Source organism: Cibotium barometz, chromosome 5 (assembly GCF_041138505.1).
Source record: "Cibotium barometz isolate CiBa-2024 chromosome 5, ASM4113850v1, whole genome shotgun sequence".
Taxonomy (NCBI): Eukaryota; Viridiplantae; Streptophyta; class Polypodiopsida; order Cyatheales; family Cibotiaceae; genus Cibotium; species Cibotium barometz.
In genome coordinates this window covers 51475563-51501072 of record NC_141050.1, presented here as the reverse complement: position 1 = coordinate 51501072, position 25510 = coordinate 51475563, and the positions used below count along the sequence as shown (strand labels likewise).

The following is a 25510-nucleotide window of genomic DNA, read 5'->3' as shown; positions in this document are numbered from 1 at the left end:
AAGTTCAAGAACTAGTCTTCAAGATCCAACACAATCCACCATTGGTGGCAACACCAATGGTCCAAAGTCATCAATGTACTCCATTAGCAAATGAGGTGTTTCATATGGAGCAGCAAGTACAATTACTTAAAAATATTGTTTACCTTCGCTAATTCTCTCTCTTTCTCTCTCATAGTGGCCTACTTCTCATAGGCCACTATGGCCTCTTAGAGACGTTAATATATCATTTCATTTCATCTCTCTCTCCCCCATTTCAGAAAAATTATATATATAATTTGAAGACTTTTGTTTGCACCATTTCAGAAGTCGACTGCAGGATGGCTTCCCTAAACAGTACAAGAATATTTCATAAAAGCAACCACTTGATCCCAAAGGGTGTTCACAGCAAAGCCCTCTAGCAGAAGACTCTTTTTTGACCCTTTTGTCCTTGACAGCAGATAACCTTAATCGACTTGAGAGAGCGCATGCGGTGACAAAGTTCTTTTTATTTGCTTGTTGAGAGAGTTGGAGGATGTGGTGGTGCCACAGCCACTCCAGCAAGAACCCGCCTATTGCGTGGGCTCAAATCTACACCGCACCTTCTGTAGATGGCTGTCTTCATAAGTAGAACAATTTACGCATGCTGTAGACCACAAAAAGGCTCATTTTATTGCAGCAAAAAGCTCCTGTGCAGATCTTATTGGTGCATCCAAGCGGGACACGATCTCAACCAGTTTATACGATGCTTCGGGGTACCTTAGAGCTTCAACAGCAATGTGGGCTACAGAATCTCGTGAAATGGAACCCTCATAAAGGGTATCCTGAAAGAAACACAAAAGAAGAAAAGAAAAGACAAAACCACACCTGGATTAACATGGAGAGGGGCAGCATTCCACTATTGAGCTTAGTGAGAACTCATCTCAGATAAAAAGGTCTCATGTTCTACCTCTGGAGCCATTATAATGTTGCCATTTGGTGGATCATTTGTTAAACCTCCAGGCCTTATGATTGTGTAGTTGATTCCTGATTGTCGTACATACTTCTCAGCTTGCAGCTTGGCGATTAGCGTTAAACCAAATAGGTTGAGTGCTACATAGGCAGGATTCAACACTTGACCCATGGCAGCACCATTCACAAGAATTGAGCTAACCAAAATAAACCTTTTCACCCCGATCTTTTTACAAGCATCAATCAAATGTACCGTTCCAAAGTTGTCAACCTGCAATTGTCATACATGTTATAATGGGAAAATCTTTCTAACAACTCTCTTTAGATATGAACCAAACAAACTCTGCATTCCCAAATCTCAGATTTGCATGACTATGCAAGAAAAATATCACGAGGATGAAAGGTACCAAAAAGACCTGACACAACATGAGATGATGCAAGTAGCAAATGCTTAAGAATCTGATCACAAAGCCCATGGACTAGTTGACCCATGATCGATTACTAAGTAGTGCAATATGATGTACTCGTGAGCTTGCCTGTTCCATATCAGCCAAACCTAAGCCACAAAATGATGCAGTTGGTAAGCAATGCCGAGGGTGTGTTTGCACTAACCGCTCTTTCTCGAATTGCAGGACCTTGAAAAAAACAAGACATTGGCTTGTAGTCAGGGATTCCAAGGGGAATCGCACTTCAAATAGGACAACAAGGCTTCTTTCCTCAATGAGAACGTTGAAAGGGTGTATGGTGAACCACCGTAGGTCTACAATGTATGTTAGGATGACCATATTCACTCTACATAAACTCCACCCAATTCTAGTTTCCTTGCCTCTTCCAAAGGTCTTTTTTCTTGAACCTTTGCCATCAACGCATGATTGAGTAAATTCTACATGTCATCCTTTGAACAAGTATCATCCTGGAATGGCAAACATATAATGGTGCTGTGCTAAATGATGGGTGTGCCCAAATCTCATCCACAAGCTGCAAATATTAGTAGAATGATAGGGAAAGGAAAAAAATGAAGAATGATGAAAAGGACTTGAAGCATGGCCAGGAGATCCAATTGAGGATATGGAATTCTCCTAACAATCCATACATGAATGAGGAGGATTTTGAGTGCAAATCATAGACTACAAAGAGGTTAGAAACAAGCTTTAAGAAGTTAGAGACTCCTAATTCTTCAATGGATAAGACTTGGAGACTATTATATCTTGAGACTTGTTTACAAACATTCCATAATTATAATGATTTACCACTCAGGTCTCAAAAAAATCATCAGACAATTCCATCTATACTAATGCGTCCTAAGGAAGTAACTGCTATGGCAATGCTTGACAATATGCATACAGATATGAAAGCTCTTACCTTTTTGTTGGGGAGACAGCCTCAATTTGGGCACCTTTCTTCCCCTTGATCATGTTTTTCGCGATTGATTTAGTTCATATGCATTCAACCCAAAAGGACACAAATGAAAACTCCACTTATACCGTTCTCATGAAATGGCAATACCTCCGTAGGCTTCCAAGAATATAACCTCAAAACCAGATTGCTAAATCTAGCCTATCGCTTGGCCTGAAGGTCTATGAATGGTGGACAAGTTTAAGGTAGGCAAATTGATTGTGCCACTTACCTGGGATCATTTTGCACAAGCCAGGTCCAAAACTCTTCCTTGACAATGTGCAAGAGTCCCTGGCATGAGTGCCAATAAAAGGAATACCTTAAACTAGTATATATCCTCACCCACCACCACCCCCCCTTATTAGTAAGAAGATGTACAGCCGCATGAAAGTAGCCGGAGGAAAGGATGACATCAGAGGAAAAGGGCAAATAAGCCACACCCAGTCTCTTGCCACGGGTGAGAAAAGGTACACATTCCAAGTGTGGAGAAAAGCTGCTCACCATTCCTGCATGACCTGAGAGTCACCATGGAGATGCTCCCAACGACCATGAAGGGTAAGGAATTAAGGAAGCTAATGTGAGTGGTTGAACACCAACATAGTTAAGCGTGTAAAAGGGTGACCAATTGATCATTCCTCAAGCTCAAGTGACCTAGGTTTCTGATTGAGAGGTCCTTTGGAGGTCAAGTAGACAAGTGTGAATCTGTTTGGTGGTTCAAGTGTGAATCATTGCATATGTTCTACGAGTTCAACCTTTGAGTTGGTGTGGAAAGGAAAGAACCTATTATGGTCAAGAGTTTGACCTTGATAGTAGCGAGTTGCGAGGCCAAGATACAGCACACTTCATTCCTTCAATGGCGAAAGAAAGAAAGAAATAAAGAAAGATATATTCACGTCTACAAAAGACCCGAAGGGCCTATGAGACCATGAATAATACAATGATACCATGGGTATACAGTGACCTGGAAAAGAACATGGAAACTAAAAAGTGAAACATGACTCTATAAGCCCCTTGATGGAAGTGGTGAGGGCATGTCATGTCATTGGAGAATCTCATGGATCTATCTATGTGTGGTGCAGATCCTTGGTGCTTTGGGTCGGGGGCGCCTGGCATGTAAGATGGAGCAGACCCACTTACTCAAGACTCCTCTGGGGCACGAATATGGCCCTTTTGTACGGCTGGTATGAGCTGATGTTGATGCAGTGGTGTCAGCATGGGTGGCTTCTGTGGATGCTCGTGCCGTGAAAAAAACAATGGTGTATCTCTGGGCAATGTGTTGTATGGGCTGGCCTTGTTTCTCAAAATGTCCTTTGAATACCCCATCCCTATGTCGTTTGAGCTCTATCAAGTACATCCCTAGACATCTTTGGTCCTCACACTGCATCACCCGTGCCAATGGCCCGAACCCCTCCCAAAAGAGGCAGTGAAATCTCTCCCGTATCTCATAATACACTAGGCATCTGAACAAATAGTGGGCCTCGTCCTCTACCTCTTCCCTATGGTGCTGCTTTGCATATTTGCTCCTCCGGTGGGATGTACCTCACAAAGAATCCATCCCCGGTGAGTCTCAAAAAAAGCTCTCTACAGGACGCGCGTGTTTCTTCCCAACCTCTTATGATGACACCAAAGTCTGGATAGGTAAGTCTCAAAAAAAGCTCTCTATAGGACTCATGTTTCGTACCAACCTCTAATGATAACACCCAAGTCTGGCGTATGTGTGGGCTGAGTAGATCCAACCGGATGATCCAGTTGATCTCTTGTTTGTGAGAGGTTGAGGTATTAGATTGATTGAAGTGGGGGGAGTGATACGGTTGCACAATGTGGAAGCAAAACATAGGAGAGAGAGAGACATCAGATTATGTAGCATGAGGCTTTACAATTGCAATACCAGCCAGCACATGATGTAGAACAAGTGCCTGTGAATGATTGAGTTGGATGTGATGAATAGGGAGACATGTAGCTGGCCAACTGCCCTCAAGGGGTAGCTGACTCCCGTAAAAATACCCCCACGACTAGTAAATCCTCACGACTATGAGAAAGTACAAGACACAAATAAAAGGTCCAAATCCCAACACAATAGTGAGGTGCACAAATTCTAACAGCCCCTCTGCAGCTCATAGTGTGCAAAAGTCGGAAGAAGAAAGCTGATGAAGAAGATACGACCATGGACACCCCAATACCGGCCGGATACTGAATACACCGCAAGAAGATGCACCTGCCAACCTGTCTCTTCAAAACAAAATGCCACCTTGGACAGCAAAGAAATCTGCTTGGCTCCAAATTCCCACACCAGTGTGCAATGAACTCCAGATATTAAAAGGGGTTTTTGTCCAGCAGTATTGGCCGACAGGCTGGATGCTGGCCGACAAGCACTCCAAGCTCATATATAAGCATAAATCAGTATTCAGCAGAAATCATTCAGTTCATAATTCATCATTCATTCATAGCCTCAATAGAGCATATGTAGAAGGGGCCCAGGTCACCCCTATGGGGCTGACCAAAGCCCTAAATCATGTACAAGCAATCAATTACCTTTTGGTACCATAGTAATACAAGAAAACCCTGACACTAAATACTCTCTTCATTTCTCTCCTCTGTCTTAATCTTGTGTTAATTAGCATCAATGTTCTTAATCATGCTTAGGGCTGTGGATCAATACAGCAAAAACTTCCGCGCATGCGACACTTTGTGCCACTAATGATCTCAACACTCCAATCTCCAACACTTCTCCAACAGAATGAGGTACAAGGATCAAGCAGTCCCCTTTCAAAACAGAGAGAGAAAGGGGCTGGGCAGCAGCAAACAGTCCACCGAAACTTGCCGGAAAAACCCCACGAAGTAGGTAGAACCATCGAAGATAAGGCAGGCTGAAGATGCCACAAGTCTGTAGCGCTCCACATGAGAAGAAGACCAACTGTTGTACAGGGCTGAAAACGCAGCCCACACACCACCAGCAACCAATCACGGATAGATAAGGAGGCGGAGGCGAAGAACAAACGCAGGTACCAGAAAAAACACAGCCACCAAGGAAGAAGCGCAGCCACCGCGGAGAAAACAAAGCACCAAAGGAGAAAACGCAGCCGCCTTGAAGAAACGCAGCTGGTTAATAAAAACACAGGTACTTCTCTACTCCAAAAAAAACATGCAAACCTTCTTGCAGGAGTGGGCATCGCTGTGTGGAAGCCGGTACCTAAGCGACTCATACCATGATAAAGTTGCACAATGCGGAAGCAAAACATAGGAGAGAGGGAGAGAGGGAGAGAGAGAGAGACAACAGACAATGAACATCTTATTATGTAGCATGAGGCTTTACAATGGCAATACCAGCCAGCAGATGATGTAGAACAAGTGCCTATGAATGATTGAATTGGATGTGATGAGGGAAAGTGGCCTATAAACAGGGAAGCATGTAGCTGGACGACTGCAACAAAAATACCCCCACGACTAGTAAATCCCCACGACTATGAGAAAGTACAAAACACAAATAAAAGGTCCAAATCCCAACACAATAGTGAGATGCACAAATTCTAATAGGGAGACGATCCATCTACAATCCATGTGCCTAAAGACATTCAACTACCTTGGAGTACCACACCTACTTTGGTAAGGGTGGGGGTTGTCTTCTTCGCCAGATAGAGGGCAACTGTAAGGTGGCCCTGCACTCCTATCCTACCACGTAGCAGTGCCACATCAGCATCGCCATGTCATCAACACCGTGTCACTTCTTCTTTTTTCTTTTTTTCCTTTTGTTTTCGTTGTGTTGCGTTTTTGCATATCAGCAACATGTACTTTGATGCTGTGGTGATAACAAGAGGTGGTCAAGGAGTTTGAGCAAACTTACTTCAAGGAACAGATGGCTCAACTCTGAGCAAAGTTCCAAAAAGAGATCTAGCTCTTGCAGGATCAGATAGTTGTACTTCAGAGAGCGGTGATTGGTGCAATGGTTCCTGCAGGACCGGTAGCAATAGCTCCTTTGTTCGCACACGAGGACACTAGAGGATGCAATCTAGTATGCTAGGATTTATGTAGTGACGATAGCGGGCCAGACACAAAAGAACATCTCTAAGAAACCTCAAACCACAGGAACCTCTGAGCAAGATTCCAACAGTAAACGAAAGTTTAAGTCTGAGAAGGATCCACAAGACCAAACCCAATCTTGGATGAACCTAGTTTGAAGAAAGAACAAAAGCATCAACAAATCCTCTAGAACATTAGGGAGGATAGGTGTTTCTCTTGCGGTCAAGAAGGCCATATGAAGGTGAGTTGTCTGACGGCAAAGACCAAGACGGCTCATTTGACCGAAGTCACAAGTAACCCTCAAGTTCTTCCGTAGATATTATTGTTTTAAGTCAGACTGCTTGCATGGAATGTGTTTTCAGCATGGCAATCTTCAATCCTAACAACTTGATACATATATATAAGTCAAAGTTAGGGAAGACGGTGCACGTCCTTTTTGACCCTGGTAGCCCTCCAACTTCATTAATGCCAAATTTGTGCAGAAGTTGGGAGTGAAGATGCACTCGAGTGATCACGTTTATCGTGTGAACCTGGTAATGGAAGATGCTCCACTATTTTGGAAGGAGATTTTGCGGTCCCACTCTTTATTTTGTAACTCGACAGGACTTCATAATATCATGTATATTTGTTATGAAGTGTTTAAATGTGTTGGTACCCTTTCATCTTATGTTAATTACGGGTTTTAACGGTTAACTTAGGTGTTTGGGGGACACTAGTTGAAAAGGAAATCGGAAGGGTAACTTGGATGGGGTTGCAAGGATTCAGTTTTGTGCTGACTCATATGATTAACAAGGCTATGTCGGATCGATGGGCATTTCATTTGGTATGGCAGTAGGTCCACGTGGGGAGCTTTGTTGATTTAGACCAAGACTCAAGGATCATTCCACTTGTTAGGGTGGAAGGTACTCAGTACCATATTCGAAACCGATTGTTGTTCCGTAATGATAGAGTAATTAGTACAGCAAATAAGTAGTTTTTATTTTGACTATAGATTTAGATCTAGACCATAGATTTAGACTCTAGACAGAAAGTCCTTCGATTATGCATTTGTCCCATAGGTCATTTTGCCCTTTTACTTTTTTTCTTGGTCAAAGCATGAGAAAAGAAGCATCTTGAAGGATTCCAAAGAGAGGTACATATACAGTGAAAGGCTAGATCATGGCTGGGAGGTAAGAAGGAAGAGAAGCCCTCTTGTATCTTTGGTGAATTGTGGTGAAAAAAGTGATTAGTAATATGGCTAAGAATCAGGGTTTAATAGAACAAGGTATCGCAGAGATGCTTCATACCCTTAGGAAATAATGTAAAAGAGGGTGTATAAAGGGCTAGGCCAAAGGCTAAGGTGGCCAGTGTGTAAAAAGGAATGCACATGGCAGTCCTTGGGCAAAGGGGAACTTGGTCAAAAGCTAGGTCATGATTGGGAGGTGCAAAGGTATTATTTCTATTATTTCTGAAGAAAGCAATCAGTAATATGACTAAGAACCTACACTAGAGGACTAGGCTAAAGGCTGAGGTACCCAATAGAGGAATGCTAAGGGAAGTCACTAGGGATTAAATGAGGTACATACAAGTGACTTAAAAATAGTAGGGCCACATGGCAAACATTTGGGGAGACTTAGCCATTGTGCAAGGAGGAGACTTAGTTTGCATGGGAATAAAACTCTTGAAGAGAAGTAGTACAATGAATTCATGAGAGGAAAAAAGAAGTTAATGAACTGTTAAGCATAGATTTATAAATAGACATGCAACACATAAAACTACCTTCCAAGGTGCCCAAAAATCCAAAGATGGTCGAAAGCCTGTAGCACATACAACAGTTTCCACATTCCCAATTGCTGTTGCAAGTTTGTCGGCACTCTCTGTAACATCTGCCTTCACCTGCAATCACAAGGCCCGACAAATGTAATGTTGCCCAAGCCATCAATATCAAGCACACTAATTTCTCACATGTAAGCACTTCAAAAAAATGTACTCATATTTTTTCTCACATGCCACCTGCTGTCACTCACTTTTTCTAATACAGTTACAAATCATCTTTGGTAATCCATGAAGACCCAAGAAAACATTTGATAAATTGAGTCAACAATCAAACTTTTACAGTTTTTTTCTTAGGTAGAGACCTAGCCGGTGTAGTTTGAACCTTTGTGTAAGGATATTACAGAGTAATTATTTGTAAGTAGAGCTTACAAAAGATGAGCAGACAGCTGCAGAACACTTTTCCACAAACATACAACAAAATCCTCATAGCCTATCCACCCAAAAATATACAGGCTAGATTTTGTCACCTGCCTCAGAAGCATTGATAAGGCAATCTAAGGACATGTACATGGTAAACTATGGGGATCAAGGGTCAGCAGACCCCCCGGGCGCGCGAACCACCCTGGCCAGGTAGCCTAAGTGAGTGACCTGGGCGATGCTGAAAAAGGGTGCCAAAGGGTTAATAAAATCCCTTTATCAAACCCACCAGAACCTACACTCGAGTGCTGATGACATGAGTGGGGATATCATAGCATGTAGTTGGATTCAAATTCACACTTTGCTTTTCGTTAGGTCTCGGAAGTAACCTGAAGTTTCATTGGTATAAAAAACCTCTTTGTCACCCTACCAGCAGTCAGCCTGGTCCAACCAGCAAAAGGGAGCAGGGACAGTTATAAGTAACCAAGACCCATTCTTTTCATTGCTCAGCACTACAGCCCCTTGTGTAGCAAAACACCACCCTTCAGTGCTCCAGCAGCCAGAAAAGCCCAAAAATTAGCAGTTACAACAGCCTGCCCCTCCACAGCAAACAGGAACTGACAACGGCCACGGAAATCTGCAAGGTTCTCAGCTTGGTGAAAATGCACAAGAGAACGGGCAGCAACAATGAGGAAAGATGAGAGGGGAAGGGGTATCCCAGGCCATGTACGGTGTGGATGTGATCTTAAGCATGCATGCTTAGTTTCTGTTGTTCAAGTGATCCTTTTTGCACTGACTGATTGTTCGTTGTTCTGCCACACTGTGACATTTGTATCTGAGCAAAGGCTTGAACAACAGAAGGCAGGAAGAATTTCCGGGCAGGAGTGTGAGGAGATGTACCGATGGATGAAGCCATGGTGAAGCACCTGATGCATCATGGAATGCAAGGGATGCAGGGGGCACAAGCAGAGGGGAAGCATCAAATTCCTACAAGCCACAGGAACGAATCCCTCTACGTAAGACAGATCTCTATGTGCGTATGGCTCTTCCAGCACAGTGGACTCCCAGTCTCATCTACGGTTGGAGACAGACCTTTAGTGTAGATCCCAGATAACCATGATGCTTCACAACTCTAAAGTCTACTCTGCATTGCATATGGGGTCGCAGCAGGAAGAAAGAAAGAAATGTCTATTAATGTCTGTGGAAGGCCAAAATGACCTACGAGACCAAATACTGAATAAAGACCATGAAGGTCTTATGCCGAATTTGTAGCCTGAAAAAGGAACATCAAACCAAACTTGAAAAAGTCCTTGTGTTCGCCTACTATACCATTACGAGATGTAACATTTACAACAGTACAAGATTGGAGGTCATTCAACGTTGGTCAGGCTATGTTGACAGCAAGTGACAAGGCATCGGATACTTGATCGGTAGGATGAGGAGAGGGACTCGCTACATCACTTAGGGATTTGTGGCCTGGTTCTCAGGTTCTGTACAAGGAAGCAGATTCGGACGAGGCCGATTTGATCCAGAGTCCTCAACTTATCACCCTAGATGCAGTATAGGTATCTATGCATATACCTCATTCTCCTTCTGTAGACTTGGCTTAAGAGATCATTGCCATTCTTACTGCATGGCAGATCTGGAGATCCAGATTCATAAAGTCTCTAGATGGGACTCAGACTTAAGCCTCTCAGGCACTCTCAGTAATCTGGCACAATATTATACACACCCTCATGGCCATGTGAGGCAGGATTCAAGGCTCCCCACGCACTGCAGTGGCCAAGATAGCATGGTCCTTTCTCTATATATACATCCACAGGCCTTCATGGCATTTCCACTTGATATTGGTTACAACAGCCTCACTCCTTTTCTGCATGACTTTGTATGAGCATTGAGGATTTTACAGGACTCTTTTTTTTTCCCAAGAAAATATCCTTCTATTAATTAAAGAAAAAACCTGTCAAAGCAACATAGTACAAAGTTCAAACACTGCAAGAGTGAAGTCAATATTTACAAAACAAAAGCCACACTAGGGGCCTATAGTGCCAGAAACACCACCATCTATCTTGAAAAGGGCAGGGGGTCCACGTACGGAAGAAAACTTCACGCCGCCATAGCATGCGCTCCAAATCTACATCTAAGCACTCTAAACCTCCCCCAAGGGTGTGGATAAGATCCACCCAAATGGCACAGATGACCTTTGCTGGGGGTGTGAACACACCATCAATGGCCTCGCTGCAACGTGCCCTCCAAACGTGCCAAGCCGCCATGCTGCTGATAAGCTACCAATACTGGTTGGTACCTGACTTGGGAGTCCATGTAGTAACCGGGGCGGTGGGGGTGGCCACTGTGACAGCCGTTATTAGTGAGGACCAATGCAAGGAGAGCTGCCGCCGCAATCGTAGAAAAGAGCCGGCCCTGTCTCAGCTGTCCAAACAATCGCCCATGCGGGCAATACTCAGATCCGTTGTGAAAAGCCGAAGAATGTGACACCATATCTGCTAGACCTTTGATATCGAAGGATTCTTGCCTCTGAGCCTCGTGGTCTGTCACCATTTGGCCACCCGAATGGTTCACTCTTGCTTTCACACTATGTACATATTGGATTGGTGTCCATGGCTTATGGAATGTGCCTATGCATGTGATTGGCACGTGTCATGCTGTATAGTTGGATACCATATTCCGCTGGGACTTGATGTTATCATGCCCGGAATATCTGGAGGACCTGGCTTTCCGCTGGGACTTGTGCCTTTGTGTACATGCCCGGAAACGCCTGGAGGATTGGCTTTCCACTGGGTCTGGTATCGCATATACTTACCTGGAAACGCCTGGTCTTATATGGTTTCATGAACGGAAATTGCTCATGCCAATGCTACATTGCATAGCATCTTTATGTGCTTGCCTGCAAATGAAATTGCATGCTGTTTTCATGCCTGCATGACCTATGTGTAGTTCCGGGCTAGGGGACGCCCGCCCGTGAACCGTGCGTGTGAAACTGTCTGCTGACATGGTTGTGTGGCATGTGAACAGGTGGTAAGTATTACCCAATCTAGGCTCAAATAGCTCTTAGGACTTAGCCAATATTTATAAGTGAGTGCGTTCCCACTTCATTAAAGTTTGGGCGCCCAAAAGTCACTTATAAATTATGACCGCTTACACGTTCACACTCACTGAAGTCCCGAGGCGGACATTGAGTGTCATTAAAGTTTGGGCGCCCAAAAGTCACTTATAAATTATGACCGCTTACACGTTCACACTCACTGAAGTCCCGAGGCGGACAAGACTCAATGTCCAGGACCCGATCCTCCCTTTTTACTCATAAATGGGCATCTCCCCATGTCCCCTCACCTGATTGGACCCCAATTCACTTACTTATTAAGAGAAAATTCGTGTTTTCTCTTCATTAGGATTTTAGGAGACTGAAAACTCTGTTTTTCCACCATTTCTCTCCATTTCCAAGCTCTCCATAGCCATACCCAACTTGCTAGGGTGTTTTCCAAGCTTCCAAGAGTGTTTCCAAGTGCTAATCACTCTCCTACTCACTCCCAATGACTGAAATTCAGCAAAACAGCTCTCATTTTTACTGTAATTTCTGGTCTTTTTGCTGAAAACCCTAATTTCAGCCTTCCTTTCTCAACTTGAACCATAGGGGAAGCTTTCCCAGGGTTCCCTTCATCCTCTTGAAGACTTTTGTCGCGAAGGATTGCGGCAAACCGAAGATATCAACACTTCTAAAGCTTCCAACGCGAAGGCTTCCGCTTGCAACAACTTCTATGAAGACTGGTAAGCTAATTGGACAATGTGTTGTCATTACTTATTCAGTAGAAGAGCAGGACTCCTTGTTTAGCCGCCTTGTGTAGTATTTCTCTTGTCCTATGTGCTCTTGAAGATGTTGCTACCTTGCTTGGTAGAACATAGAGCCAATGGTAGAGAATATGGGCACTGAAGTCGGGCCGGGCATCAAGGCAGCTCCTTGGTGATCTACATCGACATACCATTGTTTTCTAAATGCTGAATTTCATATGCATTGGCATGGAGGATTTGGCAATGGATGCCCGTGAAGCTATGTATTGAATTTCTCCAATAGTAATACAATTTACTCAAGGGAGGGGTCGGCCATTCCGGCTCATTGTGTGTCTCTTCTCAATTCAGCAATTTACTTCTTGTATTTGAGCAAGTGTCCTTCAAATCTTAGTGTATTTAAGTGTATTGATTAGCATTGTGTTCAACCAAGTCACATTGGTATCAGAGCATACGGTTCTCTTTCACTTCTATCGTGAGAGATGATCACCGTGAACACTAGCTATCTCTACACTTAAAACATTATGGACAGCCATACAATGAATGCTGGAGATGCTAATACAAGAGACAGGGACAATGAAATGCATGCCTCCAATGCTTTACAGGATGAGCAAACTCATGTGGTGCACAATAGAGAACATGAATATGTGGGACAGCCGTCCCGTGGCAAAGAGAAGATGCAAGAAGAAGAGTCCATAGTCTTGAGGGCTGAACTTACTCGTATGCAGGCTCTTCTCCATGCACAACAACAAGAATTAAATCTCTATCGCCGCGAGGATACATTGGTACATGATCGTTTGAAGGCCAAGAAAGCTGAAACTTATATGGATCATGCAATGGCAATGATTGCTCAAGAGTTGCACATGCAACCGAGGGATGCAGCACGTGCATACTTGGCTCGTACCGTGGTTGCCTATGCAGAAAAGGCAACCATCCCACACGTCTTGGAATCCCCACTGGTGCCCGAACAAGAACTTATGTCTAAGAGAATAAATCTCCATGCTATGGGAGAGGAACAATCAGTGACTTCACGCCATGGAGGAATACCTTATGTAGCCCGTGAAGGATACAATGTTTATGGCAGTGGTCAAAATGTATGTCAAATGCCATTGCCGGCTGAAAATGTACATGCACAACACATGCAACATGGGCTGCAATTTTCTGTTGGTGCAGGTATTCCGCGTATCTCTCATGCCACTCATGCCTTCGAGTGTGCTCGTGAGGGAGAAGCTATGGCTGAAAATGTATCAATGCATGTTGAGGGGCCAGCCATACCTCATGCTTACAGGGCACATGTATCTATGCCTTATGCATCAACTTTTGGTCCAAAAATGATGCCAGTTTACAGGGACTGTCCCAATGGACAAACATGGGGGAAAACATGTTGACATGCACACACATGCATCAAAGTCTCGTGACTTCAAAGCCGGAGAAAAATCTGTGAAGTTTGATGCATATCATGGGGAATATGATGCATCAAAGGCACTTGCTTTTATTGCCCAGTTTGATATTGCTTTCAGTGATGAGGATTTCACTCAGAAATCCATGATCCGGCATGTAAACATGTTCATGAAAGGCACTGCTGCCCATTGGTGGCTCACGGAGAAGCTCTCACCGAATCCTGTTAGATCATGGGAAGAGTTCAAGGAGAGGTTCTATGCTCAATTCTTGCCTCCCAATGCATTGAATGAGATAACAATGAAGTGGGATTGGGTAAAGCAAAATGAGGGGGAATCGGTAAATGCATATGTACAAAAGTTTTGGAAAGTACTCTTAGAGGTGTCTCCATTTATGCATGTCACCGAGGCGGAAAGGAAGAGAAGGTTTCAATCGGGATTGCAACCCGTGCACAAAGCGGGATTACAAATGTATCCTGGTCATACCTTACACCAATTAATCGCCGCCGCCGCCGCCACCACCACCGAGCAATTGGAACTCAAATTGAGTCGATCCAATAAGGCTAAACTCTCATTTCAAGGCAAAGAGAGGCTGTCCAAAACCTGCAAAATGATGGACAGCCACCTAAAAGGAACCAAAACCAAGCCAAATCAGGTCCAAAAGCTGAAAATAAGTTTGCTAAAAAGCGCCCCTATTAGCCGGCAAACTTTGGTCTTAGTGCTGAGAAGAAGGAGCAATATATGCGTGAAGGCAAATGCTTTACTTGTGGTAGCACTGAGCACATGGCAAGAGCATGCCCAAATAAGAAGAACAAAGCTGAAAATGATAATGTACCGAAGCCTAATGTGCATATGGTTCTGGATGTGCAGGGCAACACTTCACATGATAGCAAAGATAGGGTTGTATGTAAAGCTTGGGGACAGCTCAAAGATCAGCCCGCTTTGTTCATGTTTGATGATTGTGCATCTGAAAATTTCATATCCACTCAGATGGCAGCTGCATTGGGTATTGAAGTGGAGGACATGGGTCCTCAAATTGAAGCAGGGGCTGCCTTTGTTGATAGAGAAGTGTAGGTCATGCCTATTTTTGGCAAGTTGCGCATACAAGGCTATGTGGATCATGAGGATTTTCTTGTGGCGCCTTTGAATGGCTGTGATATATTGCTTGGAAAGCCTTGGCATACACGTATTGATCCGTGCAAGGCTTACAAGACTAACAGGATCACCTTTATGCATAAAGGTCGAGAACATGTAATTGATGCTGGTGAAGAGGGTGATACTATTCCCCTTGTATCTCATGTACAAATTAAGAAAGTAATGAAAAAGAGTACTTTTACGTACTTGATTTTTGTACGAGATCCTGTTGAGGAAAATAACGTACATGTAAACACTCTTTGTAATGATAGGCTGAAATTTTTGCAAGAGCACAATGATTGTTTTGCTGATGAGTTACCACCTGTACGACCGGAAGATCATCGCATTGATCTTGTGCCGGGTGGCTCACCACCTAATAGGCCAGCCTATCGTGTAAGTGCATCCCAAAAAGAGGAGATCATGAAGCAAGCAAATGAGCTTCTTGAGAAGGGTTTGGTTCAGCCAAGCTCTTCCCCATATTGTTCACCCGTCCTCTTAGTTCAAAAGAAGGATGGATCCTTTCGTATGTGTGTGGATTATAGAGCTTTGAATAAGCTTACCATCAAGAATCGGTTTCCGATTCCTCGCATAGATGACATCCTTGACAAGTTGGATGGATCGGCATGCTTTAGCCGAATTGATCTCAAGAGTGGATATCATCAAGTGCGTGTAGTGCCTGAGGATGTACACAAAACTGCTTTCAGGACAACATTTGGGCTTTATGACTATCTTGTTATGCCTTTTGGTCTTACAAATGCCCCGGCTACATTCAATAGAATGATGAATCGCATATTCCGTGGGTACAGGAAATTTACAGGTGTCTTCTTTGATGACATCCTAGTCTTCTCGAAGACCGAAGAAGAGCATAAAGCTCATTTGGCTATTGTTTTCGAAGAGCTCCATAAGCATAAACTCTTCATAAATGCAAAGAAGAGTGAGTTCTTCTTGTCAGAGATACATATCTTGGGCATATTGTGTCCAAAGATGGAGTGCGGATGGATCCTGCAAAGATTGATGCAATTCGGAATTGGCCCGAATTGAGTTCGGTGCATGAGATCCATAGTTTTCTTGGATTATGCTCTTACTACCGCAGGTTCATTCGGCACTTTGCATGGATTGCTTCTCCTTTGCATGATTTGACAAAGAAGAAGGCCGTGTTCAAATGGACTAATGTAGAGAGAGATGCATTCCTCAAATTGAAAGATGCAACTACTCATGGTCCAGTGTTGATCGTTCCGGATTTGCAAAAGCCTTTTTGTGTGGAATGTGATGCATCTGGAAATTGCATAGGAGCTGTCCTTCATCAAGAGGGACATGCCGTGGCTTATGAGAGTCGTAGATTGCATGATGCAGAGCTATCTCTTGGCATTTATGAGAAAGAGCTCTTGGCTGTAATTCATGCACTTACTATATGGAAACATTACCTTCTTGGGGCTGATTTCACTGTGAAGACAGATCACCAGAGTTTGAGGTATTTTCTTACTCAAACTAAGTTATCAGAGAAGCATATGAGGATGGCCAATTTCCTCTCTATGTTTCATTTTCAGATCTTGCACACCCCGGGAAAGAAGAATGTAGTGGCCGATGCACGAAAGCCGTATGTAGCAGCTATCTCGGTTGCCTCTCATGGGGACTTGTCTACCATGCGTGATTTGTATCATACGGATGCTGATTTTGCCACTATTTGGGCTGATTTGATGGCTGGTCATGCACATGCCTCATATGTGATCAAAGAGGGTTATCTCATGAAAGATAATTGCCTCTGTGTGGTGTCTGACATGAGACAAAAGGTTTTGGATGAGTGCCATGCTCCTCCATATGCTGGTCATAGAGGCATAATGCCTACTACGCACATGATTGAGCGGTATTTCTTGTGGCCAGGTATGCGGAAGGACATAGAGGCACATGTACGTGCATGTATCATCTGTCAAAAGGTCAAATTTGATAGGCAAAAGGCACCAAGTTTGCTTCAGCCATTGCCTATTCCCACGCAGCCATGGGAAAGTATTACAATGGATTTCATTATGGACTTGCCACGTACCCAACAGGGTAATGATGCAATTTGGACAATTGTGGACAGGTTTAGCAAGCAAGCTCATTTCTTGCCGGTCAAAAAGACCATCAAAGCTGAGCATATGGTTAAAATATATCTTGCACAAGTGTTCAAACATCATGGAATGCCGAAGTCCATTGTGGGGGATAGAGATCCCAGGACTACAAGTCTCTTTTGGCGGGCCTTATTTGATAATATGGGCACCAAATTGGACTTCTCATCAGCTAATCACCCTCAAACGGATGGGCAAAGTGAGGCTACAAATTCAGCTGTGTTCGATCTCTTGAAATGTTATGTGACGGATCAGAAGTCTTCTTGTGGGAGAAGTACTTACCGCTTGTGGAATTTGCATACAACAACACAATACATGCATCTACAGGAAAGGCCCCGTTTGAGATTGTTTACGGTAAGGTGGTTTTGCCAGCCATCCTTCGCACAAAGGATGAGATATTTGCAACTGATGAGTATGTAAGAGACTTGAATATTGCTTTTGCTCAGGTGCGGACAACCATTGCAAGGTCACAAGACAAGCATAAAAAGGCTGCCGACAAGTATAGAAGGCAATTGGATGTTAAAGAGAATGATTGGGTATTACTGAAATTTGAGAAAGCAAGACTTGCAAAGAGGCCTGGCAAAAAGGGTGCATATCCTAAGCTTGCAACTAGGTACTATGGGCCTTTTCGAGTGATCGAGAAGATCAATGAAGTGGCTTTCAGATTGGCATTACCTAGTCATTGGCACATACACAATGCTTTTTATGTGAGTCTCCTTCGCAAGTATGTAGGACCGGAGCCCAGTGAAATGGTCATTGAGGATCCACCAGAAGTGGATGAGCTTGAGGAGATCTTGCAGCCAGAGCAGATTGTGTATCACAAGGAAGGCAAGCTTGCTGCAGGCAAAGTTGTGAGGCGTTACCTTGTGAAGTTTAAGAACTATCTTTCCATTGATGCTAAATGGGTAGGTGAAGAGTTCTTCAAAGATTGCCCGCATGTGCTTCAGACATATTTGGATGCATTTCAGTTGCGGACAACTGTTTAGAAGCGGGGGGGAATGTCACCATTTGGCCACCCGAATGGTTCACTCTTGCTTTCACACTATGTACATATTGGATTGGTGTACATGGCTTATGGAATGTGCCTATGCATTTGATTGACACGTGTCATGCTGTATAGTTGGATATGATATTCCGCTGGGACTTGATGTTATCATGCCCGGAATATCTGGAGGACTTGGCTTTCCGCTGGGACTTGTGCCTTTGTGTACATGCCCGGAAACGCCTGGAGGATTGGCTTTCCACTGGGTCTGGTATCGCATATACTTGCCTAGAAACGCCTGGTCTTATATGGTTTCATGAACGGAAATTGCTCATGCCAATGCTACATTGCATAGCATCTTTATGTGCTTGCCTATAAATGAAATTGCATGCTGTTTTCATGCCTGCATGACCTATGTGTAGTTCCACGCTAGGGGACGCCCGCCCGTGAACCGTGCGCGTGAAACTGTCTGCTGACATGGTTGTGTGGCATGTGAACAGGTGGTAAGTATTACCCAATCTAGGCTCAAATAGCTCTTAGGACTTAGCCAATATTTATAAGTGAGTGCGTTCCCACTTCATTAAAGTTTGGGCGCCCAAAAGTCACTTATAAATTATGACCGCTTCCAAGTTCACACTCACTGAAGTCCCGATGCGGACAAGACTCAATGTCCAGGACCTGATCCTCCCTTTTTACTCATAAATGGGCATCTCCCCATGTCCCCTCACCTGATTGGACCCCAATTCACTTACTTATTAAGAGAAAATTCGTGTTTTCTCTTCATGAGGATTTTAGGAGACTGAAAACTCTGTTTTTCCACCATTTCTCTCCATTTCCAAGCTCTCCATAGCCATACCCAACTTGCTAGGGTGTTTTCCAAGCTTCCAAGAGTGTTTCCAAGTGCTAATCACTCTCCTACTCACTCCCAATGACTGAAATTCAGCAAAACAGCTCTCATTTTTGCTGTAATTTCTGGTCTTTTTGCTGAAAACCCTAATTTCAGCCTTCCTTTCTCAACTTGAACCATAGGGGAAGCTTTCCCAGGGTTCCCTTCATCCTCTTGAAGACTTTTGTCGCGAAGGATTGCGGCAAACCGAAGATATCAACACTTCTAAAGCTTCCAACGCGAAGGCTTCCGCTTGCAACAACTTCTATGAAGACTGGTAAGCTAATTGGACAATGTGTTGTCATTACTTATTCAGTAGAAGAGCAGGACTCCTTGTTTAGCCGCCTTGTGTAGTATTTCTCTTGTCCTATGTGCTCTTGAAGATATTGCTACCTTGCTTGGTAGAACATAGAGCCAATGGTAGAGAATATGGGCACTGAAGTCGGGCCGGGCATCAAGGCAGCTCCTTGGTGATCTACATCGACATACCATTGTTTTCTAAATGCTGAATTTCATATGCATTGGCATGGAGGATTTGGCAATGGATGCCCGTGAAGCTATGTATTGAATTTCTCCAATAGTAATACAATTTACTCAAGGGAGGGGTCGGCCATTCCGGCTCATTGTGTATCTCTTCTCAATTCAGCAATTTACTTCTTGTATTTGAGCAAGTGTCCTTCAAATCTTAGTGTATTTAAGTGTATTGATTAGCATTGTGTTCAACCAAGTCACATTGGTATCAGAGCATACGGTTCTCTTTCACTTCTATCGTGAGAGACGATCACCGTGAACACTAGCTATCTCTACACTTAGAACATTATGGACAACCATACAATGAATGCTGGAGATGCTAATACAAGAGGTAGGGACAATGAAATGCATGCCTCCAATGCTTTACAGGATGAGCAAACTCATGTGGTGCACAATAGAGAACATGAATATGTGGGACAGCCGTCCCGTGGCAAAGAGAAGATGCAAGAAGAAGAGTCCATAGTCTTGAGGGCTGAACTTACTCGTATGCAGGCTCTTCTCCATGCACAACAACAAGAATTAAATCTCTATCGCCGCGAGGATCCATTGGTACATGATCGTTTGAAGGCCAAGAAAGCTGAATCTTATATAGATCATGCAATGGCAATGATTGCTCAAGAGTTCCACATGCAACCGAGGGATGCAGCACGTGTATACTTGGCTCGTACCGAGGATGCCTATGCAGAAAAGGCAACCATCCCACATGTCTTGGAATCCCCACTGGTGCCCGAACAAGAACTTATGTCTAAGAGGATAAATCTCCATGCTATGGGAGAGGAACAATCAGTGACTTCACGCCATGGAGGAATACCTTATGTAGCCCGTGAAGGATACAATGTTTATGGCAGTGGTCAAAATGTATGTCAAATGCCATTGCCGGCTGAAAATGTACATGCACAACACATGCAACATGGGCTGCAATTTTCTGTTGATGCAGGTATTCCGCGTATCTCTCATGCCACTCATGCCTTCGAGTGTGCTCGTGAGGGAAAAGCTATGGCTGAAAATGTATCAATGCATGTTGAGGGGCCAGCCATGCCTCATGCTTACAGGGCACATGTATCTATGCCTTATGCATAGCCTTTTGGTCCAAAAATGATGCCAGTTATTTACAGGGGCTGTCCCAATGGACAAACATGGGGGAAAACATGTTGGCATGCACACACATGCATCGAAGTCTCGTGACTTCAAAGCCGGAGACAAATGTGTGTAGTTTGACACATATCATGGGGAATATGATGCATCAAAGGCACTTGCTTTTATTGCCCAGTTTGATATTGCTTTCAGTGATGAGGATTTCACTCAGAAATCCATGATCCGGCATGTAAGCATGTTCATGAAAGGCACTATTGCCCATTGGTGGCTCATGGAGAAGCTCTCACCGAATCCTGTTAGATCATGGGAAGAGTTCAAGGAGAGACTCTATGCTCAATTCTTGCCTCCCAATGCATTGAATGAGATAACAATGAAGTGGGACTAGGTAAAGCAAAATGAGGGGGAATCGGTAAATGCATATGTACAAAAGTTTTGGAAAGTGCTCTTGGAGGTGTCTCCATTTATGCATGTCACCGAGGCGGAAAGGAAGAGAAGGTTTCAATCGGGATTGCAACCCGTGTACAAAGCGGGATTACAAATGTATCCTGGTCATACCTTACACCAATTAATCGCAGACGCCGCCGCCACCGCCACCGAGCAATTGGAACTCAAATTGAGTCGATCCAATAAGGCTAAACTCTCATTTCAAGGCAAAGAGAGGGCTGTCCAAAACCTGCAAAATGATGGACAGCCACCTGAAAGGGACCAAAACCAAGCCAAATCAGGTCCAAAAGCTGAAAATAAGTTTGCTAAAAAGCGCCCTTATAAGCCGGCAAACTTTGGTCTTAGTGCTGAGAAGAAGGAGCAATATATGCGTGAAGGCAAATGCTTTACTTGTGGTAGCACTGAGCACATGGCAAGAGCATGCCTAAATAAGAAGAACAAAGCTGAAAATGCTAATGTACCGAAGCCTAATGTGCATATGGTTCCGGATGTGCAGGGCAACACTTCACATGATAGCAAAGATAGGGTTGTATGTAAAGCTTGGGAACAGCTCAAAGATCAGCCCGCTTTGTTCATGTTTGATGATTGTGCATCTGAAAATTTCATATCCACTCAGATGGCAGCTGCTTTGGGTATTGAAGTGGAGGACATGGGTCCTCAAATTGAAGCAGGGGCTGCCTTTGTTGATAGAGAAGTGCAGGTCATGCCTATTTTTGGCAAGTTGCGCATACAAGGCTATGTGGATCATGAGGATTTTCTTGTGGCGCCTTTGAATGGCTGTGATATATTGCTTGGAAAGCCTTGGCATACACGTATTGATCCGTGCAAGGCTTACAAGACTAACAGGATCACCTTTATGCATAAAGGTCGAGAACATGTAATTGATGCTGGTGAAGAGGGTGATACTATTCCCCTTGTATCTCATGTACAAATTAAGAAAGTAATGAAAAAGAGTACTTTTACGTACTTGATTTTTGTACGAGATCCTGTTGAGGAAAATAACGTACATGTAAACACTCTTTGTAATGATAGGCTGAAATTTTTGCAAGAGCACAATGATTGTTTTGCTGATGAGTTACCACCTGTACGACCGGAAGATCATCGCATTGATCTTGTGCCGGGTGGCTCACCACCTAATAGGCCAGCCTATCGTGTAAGTGCATCCCAAAAAGAGGAGATCATGAAGCAAGTAAATGAGCTTCTTGAGAAGGGTTTGGTTCAGCCAAGCTCTTCCCCATATTGTTCACCCGTCCTCTTAGTTCAAAAGAAGGATGGATCCTTTCGTATGTGTGTGGATTATAGAGCTTTGAATAAGCTTACCATCAAGAATCGGTTTCCGATTCCTCGCATAGATGACATCCTTGACAAGTTGGATGGATCGGCATGCTTTAGCCGAATTGATCTCAAGAGTGGATATCATCAAGTGCGTGTAGTGCCTGAGGATGTACACAAAACTGCTTTCAGGACAGCATTTGGGCTTTATGACTATCTTGTTATGCCTTTTGGTCTTACAAATGCCCCGGCTACATTCGATAGAATGATGAATCGCATATTCCGTGGGTATAGGAAATTTACAGGTGTCTTCTTTGATGACATCCTAGTCTTCTCGAAGACCGAAGAAGAGCATAAAGCTCATTTGGCTATTGTTTTCGAAGAGCTCCATAAGCATAAACTCTTCATAAATGCAAAGAAGAGTGAGTTCTTCTTGTCAGAGATACATATCTTGGGCATATTGTGTCCAAAGATGGAGTGCGGATGGATCCTGCAAAGATTGATGCAATTCGGAATTGGCCCGAATTAAGTTCGGTGCATGAGATCCATAGTTTTCTTGGATTATGCTCTTACTACCCGCAGGTTCATTCGGCACTTTGCATGGATTGCTTCTCCTTTGCATGATTTGACAAAGAAGAAGGCTGTGTTCAAATGGACTTATGTAGAGAGAGATGCATTCCTCAAATTGAAAGATGCAACTACTCATGGTCCAGTGTTGATCGTTCCGGATTTGCAAAAGCCTTTTTGTGTGGAATGTGATGCATCTGGAAATTGCATAGGAGTTGTCCTTCATCAAGAGGGACATGCCGTGGCTTATGAGAGTCGTAGATTGCATGATGCAGAGCTATCTCTTGGCATTTATGAGAAAGAGCTCTTGGCTGTAATTCATGCACTTACTATATAGAAACATTACCTTCTTGGGGCTGATTTCACTGTGAAGACAGATCACCAGAGTTTGAGGTATTTTCTTACTCAAACTAAGTTATCAGAGAAGCATATGAGGATGGCCAATTTCCTCTCTATGTTTCATTTTCAGATCTTGCACACCCCGGGAAAGAAGAATGTAGTGGCCGATGCATTGTCACGAAAGCCGTATGTAGCAGCTATCTCGGTTGCCTCTCATGGGGACTTGTCTACCATGCGTGATTTGTATCATACGGATGCTGATTTTGCCACTATTTGGGCTGATTTGATGGCTGGTCATGCACATGCCTCATATGTGATCAAAGAGGGTTATCTCATGAAAGATAATTGCCTCTGTGTGGTATCTGACATGAGGCAAAAGGTTTTGGATGAGTGCCATGCTCCTCCATATGCTGGTCATAGAGGCATAATGCCTACTACGCACATGATTGAGCGGTATTTCTTTTGGCCAGGTATGCGGAAGGACATAGAGGTACATGTACGTGCATGTATCACCTGTCAAAACGTCAGATTTGATAGGCAAAAGGCACCAGGTTTGCTTCAGCCATTGCCTATTCCCACGTAGCCATGGGAAAGTATTACAATGGATTTCATTATGGACTTGCCACGTACCCAACAGGGTAATGATGCAATTTGGACAATTGTGGATAGGTTTAGCAAGCAAGCTCATTTCTTGCCGGTCAAAAAGACCATCAAAGCTGAGCATATGGTTAAAATATATCTTGCACAAGTGTTCAAACATCATGGAATGCCGAAGTCCATTGTGGGGGATAGAGATCCCAGGACTACAAGTCTCTTTTGGCGGGCCTTATTTGATAATATGGGCACCAAATTGGAGCTTCTCATCAGCTTATCACCCTCAAACGGATGGGCAAAGTGAGGCTACAAATTCAGCTGTGTTGGATCTCTTGAAATGTTATGTGACGGATCAGAAGTCTTCTTGGGAGAAGTACTTACCACTTGTGGAATTTGCATACAACAACACAATACATGCATCTACGGGAAAGGCCCCATTTGAGATTGTTTATGGTAAGGTGGTTTTGCCACCCATCCTTTGCACAAAGGATGAGATATTTGCAGCTGATGAGTATGTAAGAGACTTGGATATTGCTTTTGCTCAGGTGCGGACAGCCATTGCAAGGTCACAAGACAAGCATAAAAAGGCTGCCGACAAGCATAGAAGGCAATTGGATGTTAAAGAGAATGATTGGGTATTGCTGAAATTTGAGAAAGCAAGACTTGCAAAGAGGCCTGGCAAAAAGGGTGCATATCCTAAGCTTGCAACTAGGTACTATGGGCCTTTTCGAGTGATCGAGAAGATCAATGAAGTGGCTTTCAGATTGGCATTACCTAGTCATTGGCACATACACAATGCTTGTCATGTGAGTCTCCTTCGCAAGTATGCAGGGCCGGAGCCTAGTGAAATGGTCATTGAGGATCCACCAGAAGTGGATGAGCTTGAGGAGATCTTACAGCTAGAGCAGATTGTGTATCACAAGGAAGGCAAGCTTGCTGCATGCAAAGTTGTGAGGCGTTACCTTGTGAAGTTTAAGAACTATCTTCCCATTGATGCTAAATGGGTAGATGAAGAGTTCTTCAAAGATTGCCCGCATGTGCTTCAGACATATTTGGATGCATTTCAGTTGTGGACACCTGTTTAGAAGCGGGGGGAAATGTCACCATTTGGCCACCCGAATGGTTCACTCTTGCTTTCACACTATGTACATATTGGATTGGTGTCCATGGCTTATGGAATGTGCCTATGCATGTGATTGACACGTGTCATGCTGTATAGTTGGATATGATATTCCGCTGGGACTTGATGTTATCATGCCCGGAATATCTGGAGGACTTGGCTTTCCGCTGGGACTTGTGCCTTTGTGTACATGCCCGGAAACGCCTGGAGGATTGGCTTTCCACTGGGTCTGGTATCGCATATACTCGTCACTGAAGTCCCGAGCGGACAAGACTCAATGTCCAGGACCTGATCCTCCCTTTTTACTCATAAATGGGCATCTCCCCATGTCCCCTCACCTGATTGGACCCCAATTGACTTACTTATTAAGAGAAAATTCGTGTTTTCTCTTCATGAGGATTTTTGGAGACTGAAAACTCTGTTTTTCCACCATTTCTCTCCATTTCCAAGCTCTCCATAGCCATACCCAACTTGCTAGGGTGTTTTCCAAGCTTCCAAGAGTGTTTCCAAGTGCTAATCACTCTCCTACTCACTCGCAATGATTGAAATTCAGCAAAACAGCTCTCATTTTTGCTGTAATTTCTGGTCTTTTTGCTGAAAACCCTAATTTCAGCCTTCCTTTCTCAACTTGAACCATAGGGGAAGCTTTCCCAGGGTTCCCTTCATCCTCTTGAAGACTTTTGTCGCGAAGGATTGCGGCAAACCGAAGATATCAACACTTCTAAAGCT

At 43.8% G+C, this 25510-nt stretch overlaps 1 protein-coding gene across 1 annotated transcript in view; it reads right to left on the bottom strand.

Annotated features, from left to right (window-relative positions):
- Positions 1-251: 251 nt before the first annotated feature.
- The window catches only part of LOC147638617 (uncharacterized protein At2g34460, chloroplastic-like), a 48895-nt gene continuing 23636 nt past the window's right edge, over positions 252-25510 (bottom strand). Inside the window, exons 3-5 of the mRNA XM_086798539.1 lie at positions 8098-8214; positions 926-1198; positions 252-800 (exon numbers count right to left, since the gene is read on the bottom strand). Of these exons, the coding sequence (XP_086654665.1) occupies positions 642-800; positions 926-1198; positions 8098-8214 (549 nt within the window). The 3' untranslated portion in view covers positions 252-641. The remainder of the gene's footprint in view (positions 801-925; positions 1199-8097; positions 8215-25510) is intronic.